This window comes from Melospiza melodia, chromosome 3 (genome assembly GCF_035770615.1).
Source record: "Melospiza melodia melodia isolate bMelMel2 chromosome 3, bMelMel2.pri, whole genome shotgun sequence".
Classification (NCBI taxonomy): Eukaryota; Metazoa; Chordata; class Aves; order Passeriformes; family Passerellidae; genus Melospiza; species Melospiza melodia.
The window spans coordinates 48,008,384-48,023,021 of record NC_086196.1 but is presented as its reverse complement, the minus strand read 5'-3'; the positions used below and the strand labels follow the sequence as shown (position 1 = coordinate 48,023,021).

The 14,638-nt window shown below is 39.9% G+C and overlaps 1 protein-coding gene across 1 annotated transcript in view; it reads right to left on the bottom strand.

Moving 5' to 3' along the window:
* PCNX2 (pecanex 2) overlaps positions 1-14,638 on the bottom strand; it is a 151,802-nt gene that overhangs the window by 77,947 nt on the left and 59,217 nt on the right. Inside the window, exons 16-19 of the mRNA XM_063151627.1 lie at positions 10,951-11,060; positions 8,689-8,785; positions 2,201-2,293; positions 1,549-1,699 (exon numbers count right to left, since the gene is read on the bottom strand). Coding sequence (XP_063007697.1) covers positions 1,549-1,699; positions 2,201-2,293; positions 8,689-8,785; positions 10,951-11,060 — 451 coding nt within the window. The remainder of the gene's footprint in view (positions 1-1,548; positions 1,700-2,200; positions 2,294-8,688; positions 8,786-10,950; positions 11,061-14,638) is intronic.

The following is a 14,638-nucleotide window of genomic DNA, read 5'->3' as shown; positions in this document are numbered from 1 at the left end:
GGGCATGGCTGTTAATAATATTTATATTTCTATTATACCTTCCTTGGCATATTGCAGAAAAAGTTAAAAGGCAACCTTCAATAAAGTCTCTTGGGTACTTTTTTCATACCCAACCCTTGTTTGGAAAGTAATTGTTTTGAAACACATCACGTTTTTTTTTTAATAAAAAAGATTTAAATCCTTAATGAATGGTTTTCCAGAGAGTGATCTGAACTTTTTTGCAGTCTAGTTGAAGACAGACTGAAGTCCCTCAACAGACTGTTCTGCAAATGCTGTCTTCAAACACTTCAGAAACATATACTGAGAATTATTAAGGCGTGGGATCCATCAAGAAATGACAAGCAAGCTTTTGGCTGGTAGCAAAGGCAAAAAGAGATCTGGGGTGGAGGGAGGAAGTTTTACCTCTCAAAGCACACTGCCTGCTTCAGAAATAACTCTATCAGAGCAGGAAATCAGATCTGCACATACTAAAATATTGACTGATAGTCACATGCATCAAGGCACCACTGCTGAAGCCAGCAGACATCAGCAAGAAGAGATCTTACAGAAAATTTAAGTTCTTTTCAATTGTAATGTTTCTCTAAAAGTGTCACAATTGAAATTACAACACTTAAACTGCACTATATTTGCTGATATGTCAGAAAGTAGAAAAAATTCTGCCTCAATTTCATCAATCTTTTAAGTTTTTAAATTATGTAGAATGCCAATGTATTAGGCATGAAATATACCACATCAAGCAACACAAAAGTAACAGTGCTGTAATGTAAAACAAAAGGCAGATCAGACAGTGGCTCATGAAAGATCACACAGAGGCTGTGAAATTATTAAGGAATGGGAACATTCAACATATGAGGAGAAACAGAGAGCTGGGATTGCTTAACTTTGAGAAGAAAAAGCCTTGGGGGGCATCTTATGAATGCCAGATTGGCAGCATTTTTGGGGTATTAATACGTGATGGGGGAGAGTAGAGTTGATGGAGCCACTCTGTTCTCAGTAGTGGCCAGAGACAGGACAAAAGAAATGGGCACAAACTGAAAATCTATTTTCAGAAAAAAGTAGTACCAAAACAAATAAACCACCAAAAACCACAAAACCAAAAAAAAAGCAGAAAAAAGGGGAAAAAAACCCCACTAAAATCCACTCAAATACCACAGTTTGAAGCAACCTTTCTTACTGTAAGGATGACTGAATGCTATATCCAGAATGTTTTAAGAGTCTCGATGCTTGAAAATATTAAAACATGGACACAGCCCTGAGTAGCCTCTTCTAGCTGACCCTGCTCTGAGCAGGGCCATCAGACTAGACAATCTCCAGACTGGCCTCAGCCCATCTGGGCAGTGGCCTGAGAAGACAATTCCTACAGGTTCACAGATTTGCTGGTGGTACAATGGAAAAACTAAGATGATCAGATATGTCTGCTACTCAAAAGTAAAAGGATAATTTATTCTCCCATCTCTGTTACTTCTGGATTTTTTTATTTTTTTGTTCTTCAAACCAAGGCAAGCTGGAAGTCATTGCATCCACTGTTTAGAAAAGACTCTTACAAACCTCTCACTTCCCGCTGCTGGTGCTCTTTGCTTTTGAGTATGGGGTGGGAGATCCACAGCCAGGGGTGATGCTTGCGGAGCTGAGGAAGGATGTAATGTGTCACAAATCCCACTGTCCACGCTAAAGCAAACAGCACAATGCTGAGAAATGGCTGGGCCAAAGTAGAAAAAAGGAAACATAGTTATAATTTACATACAACACTGTTTTAGACATATATATATTTATATATTTACACATTTTTTTAACAATTTCTGTTATTGCATCTTTCTGCAACTGATTTTTATTCCTATGTTCAAATTCTTGATGCTAGGTGAATATGGACTTTGACATATGTGTTTTGCACACACAATCAGCCAATTTTTTCCTCCATGATTGGAGGAAAAAAGGCAAAATGTCAGACTTATTCATTCTGTCCTCTGGGTTCCACATCATAAGAGCTGTTTAAGAAAAAAGATATCAAATAAGTAATACTGAAATTAGTACAAATATCCAGAAACTAAGTGCTTTGCAGATAGAACAGTGTTATCATGACCAGTAAATGCATTTTCACTGACTTCTCTTCCCACAGCATCTATTCTTTCCAGTTAAAGCTCCCTGTGGTTTTGCATAAGAGACATAATACCTTAGGGGGAGGAAAAAAAGAGATACACACCCTTAGTGACAGAAACACAGTACTGGCACTGACAGCAAATGACAGAACAGCAGCTGCTGTGCAGACAATGAGATCCGATTTCAAGATTTCTTTCTGTGAAAATAATTATTTTATACACAATTAGTAAGGCAGCACTATTTTAACCAAAGTAATTACCCTGTTCTCAATTACTTACACTCTGCATTGCAATAAGGATAATCGGCATTCCCTAATACAAAAGTATTTTCTCCACTCTGCTTTGGGAAATTATTTCTCCACACTCCAGGTCTGTTGAAGTAATCACATTTAAATTCTTCATGCCTAATTTTGAATTATATTTTTAAATAACAAAGTTATAATATTGGAGAAATGAAAGCAATACATTTTAATACTGAATCTGATTCTGCTTGCGTAATAGAACTCTTTTCCATTATGACCTTCTTATTTTTGGGAATGAAAATTCTGGTTCTATTTCCTATTTTCAAGAACTAACATTTCTTATTCCCTTTCTCTTGCATTAATGAAAAAAGCCACGCTTTTCCATAATGTCTTCTAAGACACAACATTAATACATTTATTATCTTCTAAAGTGACATGTCCCATTCCCTGATTTTCTTTATTGGAAGTCAAATTGCAGCAAGATTTTGTGGATTTTAGACAAGGCTTTTTTCCAGTATCATTGAATGATAATGAAATGACATGTCTGCCTTTATGTAAAGATCTGTAACCATGGTAGGAGTAACTTGTTTCTAAAGATTGGAAATATCACTGTCTTTACAGCACATTTTTCTTGCGATTAAAATGTCATTCTCAGTAAACAAATAAACAAGATAGTTTGTGATCTGTGAGGTCTTCTGAATTGTACTTCAGAGGTCACCCAAATGCTTTTGTGAGTAAATGAAAATCTTGTCTTAGATTTATGAGAAGGGCATTTAGGTTCAGCACTCAATTCTGCTGCTAAGTTACCAAATGAGAAACTATTTGTAGTTCTTGGTTTAGAAGCTGACTTATGCTTTAATTCAAAGATACCTAGAAACAACACATGAAAAGCAACACTTTTGATAGAACCAGAGATTCATCTGACTTTCTGGTGATGGTATCTAGGTAATCTTAATGAATCTCATCAGAGAAAAAAGAAAGAAAACTAAAATGATGATGGTAGGGCAAACCTAGGAATAAAGGAGATAAAAAAGAAAGCAAGCAGAACAAGCGAAGAACAGAAGGGTTGCGAATTACCAGGGAAGCTGGTAGCAACCTCTATATTTAGGCTGCCTATCACTCCCTGTTATGAAAGATGCTTCTCAGGAAAAGGTCACCTGCATCAGCACTTCCACTTACTGCAGCAGCCCTTTGAAATGCAGCAGGACTAAAAAGCCTTCAGGCTCTGAAAGTACTTTTGCTTTGTCCCAGGAAACTCCAAGACAGCTTAGCTGAAATCTCAATAACCAGCACGGTCTTTGCCCTTCCTGGGATGCTCAGGAGTATGTGCACATCTCCAGAAGAGTGGTGCTCCCTCCTCTCTGAGAGCCATCCTTCTCTGGAGAGCCCTGCACTCTGCATGGGCTACATGTACTGGGAAGGTGGGAGCAGAGTCAGGTCTTTGGAACTCCTCCTGACCATCTTTTCAAAGCACAGCCCTCCTGGCCTTGCTCCTTGGCTGTCACATTCAGCAAGAGAACCACAACATGAGGGAGCTCACAGGAAAAGCCTTCTCTTCCCTGACTAAACCTTGGCTCCCTGCCTTTCCCACAGCTCTTCCCTGTTCAGTTCTCTCACAGCTTCCTCTCACTAGCAAGCAGCAGTACTGAAAAAACACAGTCTAATAAAAATGAATAACTGAGTTATTACCAATCTATGCAATGGAAATGATTTTTTTAAGCTTTCCAGATATTTTTAAAGATGCTGCATACAAAATCTATGTAAAACAGCAGTATCTGAGAAAATTAAGCAGTGTCAAATTTATATAGCACTATTTCAGTCCCTTTGTGAATGCACAGCATGAAAAGTCTTGATCAAGTATCATTTTCTGCACAGCTGAATTCAACTACTCAGTAATCTAAAACAAGCTTCTAAGAACAACAAACACACTCCAATCACACTCACAAGCTCTTCTGTACAACCCAAAAAGCTTACTATTAAAATGGCTGATTTCTCTCACAATCAGATGGCTGAAAGAGCTGACACTTTAAAAACCATGTGAAATATTAAAAATTTAGCCGCAAAATCAGCAGAAGTTATAAGAATGCATATTTTTGGGGAAAGGTGGCATCCTAACTTTCCACTCCAGGCCAGATCACCAAAGAGAATCTTTTCAAACATTACATTCAGAAGAGAACATATTACACAAATTATTTTGCACAGGACTTCTATTTCCCATCTTTCCTTTTGCAACTGTCCTTTTAAGAGTGCTCTAATAACTTTTGACAATCCTATACAAAAAAGGCCTATTTTTTAAGGAAATTATTATTATTCAGATATTTAACCCCAAATTTGACAATTGCTTTCCATTTCTGGCAATACTGAGTGTGTTTAAAGTATCATATATGCCCAGGCTTGTCCTTCTATCCTTGCACTGAACTGTTTCAAAATGTAAAAATACTGCACAGCTGTGTGGCACAATGGTCCACACAGCAGCTCCCTCTTGATGTGGCCAATGCTTTCAGTCTTCTCACAAAATTCAGGCTTTTTTCTGTCTAAAACAAAGATGAGCAGTGCTTGGGACCCCCAGGAAATGGCAGTGATCTCTCTGGCTGAGAGGGAGTCACAGCTGCCCTCCAGGAGAAAACCTTAGGCATCTACCTGCTGGGGGTGGATCTGTGGCTCCTGGCCTTCCTGTGGAAGGCAGCTAGCTCCTGGAAACCATGTGCCCACTTTAGACCCAACTAAAGCAAGATTTTGGATATCATTCCTAAGACAAGGAACTTCTGAGCTGAGTACTGAATAACTCTATGGCATAATGCTTGAGCCCTTCACTGCAATTGGTCCAAAAATGTAAAAGCTCTTCACAGCTCAAATCTCTCCAGTGAGAGACCCTCACTATAGTGGGTTTGGGCTGAAAGCCATTCTACACTCTCCATTTTACACTCAAGGGGGAAAAAAAAAGTAACCCCAAACCAACATTGCCACCTTTGATGCCTTGGGGACTTCACAAGCAGAATATATTAGAGGGGCACTTTTTTGTTTTAATTACTATCACAGAATCATAGAATTGTTTATGTGGAAAAGATCTTTAAAATTATCAAGTCCAACCATTATTTTCAATTAAAGTTTTGGAGCTTTGTACAAATCCTTTTATTAGCTATCTAAATGTTTGTACTAAAGACCAGGAAGGAACCTTGAGTTTGAATGTAACACATTATCACCCTCAGGCCACTGCTTAATCTAGTAATCAGCCATGTGGATGCCCACAGAAATTAATTATAATGGTAGGAAGCTCCATTCTCAAAGTTGAATGGTCAATTATCAATCACAGCTGCTTCATAATTCAGGCTTCCATAGCTGGCAATTCTTACACAGCTATTCAAGGAAAGGAAAAGGGTAGAAAATCATGTAATCAAACATTAGAGATGCTGTATTTATTACCCCTAACATCAATGCAAAGCCATCCAGAAAAAAACACATTAATTTTCAATATTAACCTTGTTTGCTTTCAGCTGCTTGAGAAGGTGATTTGGTTCTGTATGCCTCTGGCTTTCTGATTAAAATGGGTCTTATTTAAATGGTGTTTTGTAGACCACATGTCACCAAGGCAAGGCTGGCTCGGGCTGCATCCTGCCATCTCTTGCCACTGACAGGGGTTAGGAATACTCTCCTCACAGGGAAGCACTTCAAGAAAAAATGAGCTGCCATCATGAAACCTCTTCTGAATACTGATATATTGTTTCACCCGGCTACTGAACAGTTTGAAGATCCCCTTACAAAACTTCTGAAAATTATTTTAAATTGGCTTTGAAGAGTCAGCCGAGTCCTACATCCTGAACATGACTGCTATTGCTGGAGCAAGTCAGCAGAGACTATGGCTTGATTGTGCTCCTTGGATTTGATGCACGTGCATTTTCTCCTGCCTCAGTTCTTCCCTACCTGCTCTATTAGCACTACACTGGTGCGATAGCAGTGGGAGTCTCCTTGGTGTTTAACTGAGACAGAGGTACCAGGTAATGCAGGGGTTAGACAAAGAGCCCACATTCATCAGAAATTGCTCTCTCTCTCTTCAGCTAATTTCTTCCAAATTAGCACTGCTAATCATAAGCAAACACTTTGGCTTACAATTTTTATACAGATTGAAGGAAGCCCAGATAGAGGGAAAAAATGAAGGCAAAGAACTAGCAAGCTCCAGCAACACTGAAGGAAAGCAGCCTCTGCCTCGCAGCAGCATGGAGTATCAAATGTACAGAGCAGAAAAGTGCCAAATCTCAAATCCAGGTATTTCCTGGAGAGCAAAGGTGCCAGGAAGCCCACTTAATTAATCCTAAAAGTGTCACAAAATGAAAAAGTGCAACAGGAATGAAACATTGTGAAGAGAAGAACTGAAGTCCCGTGTCTGGCAAATCCCAGTGCAGTTATCCCCATATTTCTGCACCTTCCACCCCATTGGCTCAAGGGCCCAAGTGCAGCTGTGCAGTGTTAGTGTACGACAGCAGATCCCTGTCCATGTCACTGATATAAAAATTGTCAGAGTCTGCAGAATTACTTCATTTTGAAAATACAGCCAGGATCTTAGATGCAGATTTTTTCCACTATTTTTGGGGTTTATTTTCAATATTTTAAAGCCTTGCTCAAGGTTTCCCTCTGCAATGTGAAATAAAACCAGTTAAGTGGACAGCTGCAGTAACTGCTTCAGTCCCTGGGCTGGGCTCCATCTGCAGAACAGATTACATCAGACTCTGTATTCCTCCAAGAAAGGCACTATCAGCAAAAGACAGAACTACAGGAGCATGAGAAGCTTTCCATTACATCTGCCATACAGTCCCTGTGTACAAGAACAGAATGTCAATGAACCACAGCAATAACATACACACCACAAATACCACAGAATACAGCAAAATTCTAACAAAAATACTTCATGTTTTTTTACTCTGTTTCTAGATGCACACTCATAGTCCAGTATCAATTGTTGCAAACAGTTTAGTTTGCAAGAAACTGTAGCTCAATACAAGCAACAAGAAATCTCTAATAGGGCCTACATAAGAAATTAATCTTATGTAGGCTCTATTAGAGGAAGCAGTTTAAAATAAGATTATACATGGCAAAAATGACAATCTAAGCAGCAGCTTAGAAAAGTGGAAAACATTGGTAGTGTAGGATCAATGCACATGCTGAATGTAGGCTGTGCAACACCTTATAAAATGCCTAAGAAATGATTCAAGACTCACGAGAGATGCATCCCTTTGAAGGGACATCTGGAGGCCAGTAGGAACTACGGACTCCCAGGTCATGCCTAAGGGTCAAAAAACTCACTCTGTCTTCCAGAGACTCTTTGATTGCTGCTGGATTTCAGAGAGCACTCAGAAGTTTAGGAATAGCTGCCTAGGTTGCAAATGCTCAGATGTGCAGGCACTGGGGATGTGGTCAGGAGGAAGAGCTGTCTGACAGCCAGGAAGCAGGACAGCTCACATGACTAATAAATGTCAAACACCCCTTAGCATTTCTGGAAACCTGATGATCTTCCCACATGAATGCCTTAGCAGATCAACCTCCCCTGGGTAACAGCAAACATTTTTTAATATAAAAAGACACAAAAAGGAAGATGGGTCACTTCACGATGTTTATGCTGAAGTGAGAAATAAGCTGACACAAACTTACAGCTTCCTGCCAGACAGTAGTAAATAAACAGCCTGCCAAGCAAAGAAGAGATGATGAGATGGCAATGCTTGGCACCAGGCATGTACCTCCCTCTCCCATACTATCCCAGTTTCATGTGCTTCTTCCACCTCTAGGTGCCAAGTCTGACAGTGCGCTCCACTTGGCTCAGCTGGGGTGGACGGCACACAGTCAAGAGTATATCCTGGCACAGAAAAGGCATTCCTGAAAAACTGGTAGCCCTACCCATAGAAAAATAAAGAATAAGGGCTGTTTTAAACACATGTAATTTTGTGGACCAAATCCTGCTCCTCTGCAGCACACACAGAGAGTCTGGCAAGACTGCTCACCTTTCTGAGTTGAACAATCCGGCCTACCTTGGACACACCAGATTGCCAGACTTCAACTCAGTGCACAGAACCTGCAGTAGTTCTCTGTGTACTAGGATGAGAGACACACCAGTTCCCAAGCTCTAGGAGTACACTTCCCATGGACTATATTAAAGAATCAATGTGGCAGAGACCTTCAAAGGAGCCCTTCAGAAAATAAAATGGCATGTACCCCCTTCTCACTGCTGGCCACACTGTAAAGATGATCTATGTGTGCTTTTAGTTATTTAAATTACTAGATTACAATATTTGCAAGGTTCCCCAGTGGGCAAAATGAATGAGAGAGCTTTAAACAGAAATTAATGAAAGAAAAAGCCTTACCACTGATTCTCTCATTTTTTCTGGGAGTGGATCTTCTGATGAATCTTCAAATCGCTGGCGTAGATAGTGAGGTACGTATTTACACTGAATAAGGGACCTGTTTAAAAAAAAAAATCCTAGTTAGGATACTTTGGAACATGCGAGGCAGATGTAAATATTCCTGAAGGATAGAAGAAGAACAACAGCCTCAGATTTCCTTTTTCATATATACATTGACATTCTTATCTCTGTTCAGCTGGAGATTGACACAAACCAGCTCTACCTGTGATCAGGGTAGAAATTCCTCATCAGAATCCTGAGGAGTCTCAGCAGCCCAATCAACGCTGACATTTAGAGGAATGTGCAGAGGGTACTGTTGAATTTATGACTCTTAGTTCTGTTTCAGCTAAGCTGAAACCAATACAAGAGCTCTTTAGACCCATGTTAAAATGGCTAAGGAGGCCAGTTTTGTAGAAACTGTATATTAATTCTCTCTTTGAGATTTATGTGCTACCTCCTCATCCATCTTGAATTTTATGCCATAGGCCATACCTTAAATACTTTTTCCAATCTCCTTAACTTATTTAAAAGAGGTTCAGAGCTGTTGAGAGAAAAAAATCTTAAATCTCTTTTTTTAAGGATGATGCATTTTTACAATTGCACAATAAACATTTGAAGTTGTTGAACATGTATTCTTAATTTTAGATTTTTAGGAACCATTTCAGTTCCTGAAGATTTCATTGCAAATGTTATGAAATTGCTAGCTAGATGTAAAAGTTAAAATGCATTTAATAGTTTAAGATTACTTCCTTAAAACAAAAGTTTGAAAGAAGAAAAGTTTCTGTTTTATTAAAGAGGTTCATGAACTGGTGTGTCCTTTCTGGAAAGTGGGAGAAAAGGATACATTGAAATTACTTCAAAATTGAAAGAACTCACAATTTCATGCTGATTTGTAATTTACCTGTGTACATTTTACTCCAAGGCTAAGAACTGTCCCTAATACACATCTTTACTTCCTTCCATACATAATTTCCATACTGTAATGACCTAAAAACTACATACCATCCACACAAAGCTTGATCCAGGTCTGCCTGACACCCATGTCTCACTCAGTAGGCTGTGGGTAAAGTTCATGGCAAGTCATGCAAGCAGTTCTTGCTGCTTTGCCACATCAGCACCTAGTAACGTATAAATGTCAGATTCCCTGAATTTTTGGATGGTAAAGTATTTCTTGACTCTTCAGTAAGATTTACTGGGATGACAATTTCCTACTAGTGCTTTATATCTTTTCCTTCCTCATCCAGGTTGTTCTGCTTTTTCCAAGTTTCTCTGCTAAACCAGAATCCTGAGTGGCCTAAAAAGCTCTCCACTTCCCCCTTCTCTCTTCTGCATTGCAGAATTGTGCATAATGAGCCTTGAGCCTCACCTCATGAATCAAAGGAGAGAACTCTCTGTGAGAGAACTTCCCACAGGTCCTCTGCACTCTCCTAGGACAAAACTGAGCTGCCTGTGAAGAAGAATTCCAAATGGCATGGTGATACTGGTGGCACAAAACCCACTTGCTTGCTTAGCCCCACAGCCATAGATGTAATAGCCCAGCTGCCTGCTGACCCCCACAGCCCCTATAACACCCATATATCACAGTTTCCTCACTGGGAAATTCACATTTGCTGCCCCTGAGCTAAGGATCTATTGGGTCTCTCTCTCACACACCACCTCAACATGCAGATCACAATGTTGGGACTTCTCCTCTTAATCTCCCTTGTTTGCAGCGTCAGCTCTTAGCATACACTTCCTCTCCTCAGTTACCTCTAGCAGACTGTGTCAGGGAACAAAAGGAAGGATGGAACCTCAAACTGAGAGGCATAGCCTACTGAAGTAATCCTCAGCAAGAGCTGGAATTCAGCCATCTTTCCAGCACATTAAATGTTCCTTCTACTGGTCCCAGTGCTAACCAATGCACATTCTGCAACTCCAGTTGCCTGAACCTCCCTCAACTAAATCACTGTCCTCCAACCTGGCAAGCATACAACCTCCTAGAGGGGAAAAATCTGCTTCAGAGATTTTGGATAGCGCTGCTTAAAGAACACCAGCGCTGCTGGTGATCTGACTGCAGCACTTCATTCATATACAGGACTGATACCAACCATGCAGACATGGTGAGGAATTTCACCTCACCACAGTACTTTCAGGAAGCAAGCCCTGTGGTTCTGAAACTCAGGCATCACTCTGGCTGTGTGCTGTAAGGAGTAATCAGCAAAAAAACATTTAGAGGCAACTTACATCAGCACAGATGGGTCGCTGCTTTGTCTGCTGAGGTGATAAGAAAGTGCAACTAGCAGACCACAGAAAGCAGAGAACAGTGCTGGAATGTGCTGTGCATCCCAGGGTTCCTGAGAGGATGACAGAAAGCAAAGTTAGGAATGCAGAACTTAAAAAGCCAAAATAAGTAGGTTAAGCCATACATCATACACACAATGTTACAGGCACAACATCTACATTTGTAGACCATCTACCACAGACTGAAAACCTCTTTCATATCAAAGATTATTACTGTGAAAAACACCTTGCAATTAAAGGCATGTTTTATGGTCCTATTGTGCAACTCTCCTATAATCAGCAATTAGCTAGGAAACCACATGAAAGGCAGGTTTTCTTTCCTCTTCAATGAAACATTAGAGGAAAATTCTCATTAAAACGAGATCCGAGTGAAATCAACTGCAGTGCATTTATCTATACACTAAATTGATACACTGATACTTGACCTGTAGCCAGACTGCACCTAACAAATGACAATATCATGCAGATCAGGCAGTGGGGTTTCTTTCAGACATCTTTCTGCTGCCTTGTGCATTTCAGCCAGGCCCTGCCTGGATCTCACACAGCAGAGAGGGAGAGCACTGGCCCCCATGTGTGACATCCCCAGGAGACAATTGGCACACCCGCCAGCACACCCTGGATATAACCGAGATGAGAAAATCTCTCCAGGTGACTCTAACAGCTAAAACTGGCTAGAAGAGAAAGAATATGAAGCTTAAGGAACACTTATAAAGATTATCTGTGACATCCTCAGGTACAAATGAGGGATCCTAAGACATACTTTTTGTGAAGAAAAGAAATTTCATCTGTGAAGGACAAAGAAACGTGGAACAAATCCATTTCACTTACTAATCGCATTCCTTGCCTCCACAGAAATTCTGCCTGATCAACCAAATGTGAACTCACGAGATCCTGCACCAGAGCACTTTCACAACAGGTTTTGAGAAGAAATGCTTTCAGGATCTGTGAAATTTCAGGCTAGTGTGAACAAGACTTCTGCACGGTTATCGCTTGCTTTGGAAACTTTAAAGTCAGTACAGCACCAATATTTTGAGAGGATGAAGTAGGTTTATTAGTCTTATTTTGCCCAGTTTTATGCATGCTTTCTCAGCATGTTAGGAAGCACTCTATTTCTTTCAGGTGCAATGAATATCTAAGAAAAACTAATTTTAAATGTCACACATCTAACTCATTGCAGGATGGAATTCTGCAATTTAACTCTGAAATTCCTTGTTACCCTAAGAGTAGTACCAAAAAAATTGAAATTTTAATTCCAAGAGTCATCTTCCCCTCATCATACTACTGAAAATCACAAAGATAAAAGACAGAAGAGCCTGATTCTATCAAACAATCCTACCCAAAATAGTAAATACAAACAAAAGAGAGATTCACATGCTTTTACTGAAAGAATCCAGCACCATTTATTTGACAATTTAAACTTTACCATACAATCCTACTCTTCATTTCACTGTTTCCAGTTTTGGTGCCAAATACATTTTCAGTTAGCTTTTCCCATGCTTAGTCTCCTGTCACGATCAATTCATATTCTTTAAAACACTGAAGAAAATGGCTGAATCACAGCCTATCCAAACATCCTCTGCATTTTTAGGGCAACACAACTTTGTACAGATCCCCCAGCAGCTTCTAGTATATGACTGGCCCTTTGCTCTGCAACGTCTTTTGAAAGCAAAATACTATCAAGAATTATTCCTGATACTGAAATTTATCAGAAGCCAGTTTGAAAAATTATTCCACCCTTTTTCTCCTATAAAGCTGTACACAGCTGAATCCCCACATTAATGTCTCAGGAATTCTATTTCCATATTTTCTGCATATTACACATAGCTTCTGCATTTGTCTGGTCTGTGCTCCATTTACAAACTGTCATTGTCCCCTCAAAACTCAGACATCAGGGAGCCAGGAAAGCAGGTAGGACAGGCATCAATATTCACTATGTGCCCTAAAGAACAGGATTTTCTAGAAAGATGCTACACAATGTTGTGGAAAAGATGAGAATGAACAAAGGTGTCATTTCTCCAGTATCAGTGTGACGTACCCTCTTCCATTTTGTCATTTTCCTCCCCCACAAATGATGCCTGATAGCTTTAAATTTAAAAAATGAAAACCAAATAATATAGTTGATAATTGAACAATGATTCTTCTCAGTGGGAAAACAGGGCTGACAGGTTTTACTCTTGGAAGCTGGTATTATCTGTCATATGAGACAGGGACTTTCACTTCCTAGGCTACCTCATTGGGTTGAGGTGACACGTAGTCCTTTCATACAGGGTTTTGGCTCCAATGCAGACACTCACACAGTCATTTTTAAAACAAGTGAAACAGACTTACAGGGTTAAGGATGAAAGCCATGAGTTACAACAGACCAGTGGTGGGAGTGGGGTGTTCCATTCCAACCACAGAATTGCCTAATCCCAAAACAATCCCCTAGAAGGGGAGATAAAGGTGTCTTTGAACTTATGAGCCTTTTGGCACTGCTAGAGGTGGGTAGGCAAATGTATTTTTAAAAAGTAGCGCTAGTAGTTTTCTGTCCTACATTATTTATCCTTTCTACTTCTTTCTTCTCCTAAAAAACCCGCATGAAACACACTTATCTTTCAAAGATATGCTCAAATAAATCATATGTTCTACTCCAGAGACAAAAAGTGCTCTGAGCAGAGAACCAAGTAGAAATTCTTGTTACTTTTTCAGTTTTTTTTTTTTTTTAATTTCAGGGTATTCCTCTCAGCTCAACAGTGACTTTGCAGATTGCTGGAGTGACAGCATCACTGAAGGTGAAGGCATTGGCATAGTGGCTGGGGTTTTAAACATGGAGACAAACTCCAGTTGGTCTTCACACACCTGGTTTTCCACTCTCATGATTTCATCACTATTTACAGAGTCAGAGAATAGCTTGGGTTGGAATGGACCTTTAAAAGTCACGTATCCCCTTGTGCAATTCAATCAAACTTTCTTGGCTCTTTCTCCTTACCCCCACACTTCTGCCTCATCACAGATCTGTGCCATTGCTCACACATCAAGGAATAAGCAGGAAGGGCTGATGGCCAACCATTCCAGATGTGTGATGGTAGAGATGGAAATAAATACTATCACCCTATTTCTGAAGATCTAAACCACTGATTTTCTGAAAGAGATCGTTAAAGGGAGCCCCCTTCACCCCCCAAAATATGGGAAAATAGTTAGGACTTTTTCTCTACAAGGCTTAACACCATATTACCATGGATACTCCTTTTCAGTAAACATAAATATAACAACCAAAATATGTGAATTACTGAGCTTCGTGTTATACAGAACTAAGGCAAGTTCTAGGAAGAGATGCCCACCAACCTTATCTTCCTATCATCCATGGAAAACAAAGCATTACTTTCCCATATGATCTCCAAAAACACAACATGTGATAAGTTATCAGAATACAGGTATCACTGCCCACTCCAAGTAACATTGGCCCTCTTCCTCTAAAATTGCTGCTATCTTGGACTGTATTTTCATTGCTGAAGTTTAAAATCCATAAAGACTGGACTGGTGTGCAGGGGTGTCCATGTGTGTCCACACACAGCACCTGACAACAGATCCCAGTCTGTGACTGGAATGCCTTGGCTAAAAAGCAAGATGAGCAGCAGCTTCAGGAAGCACG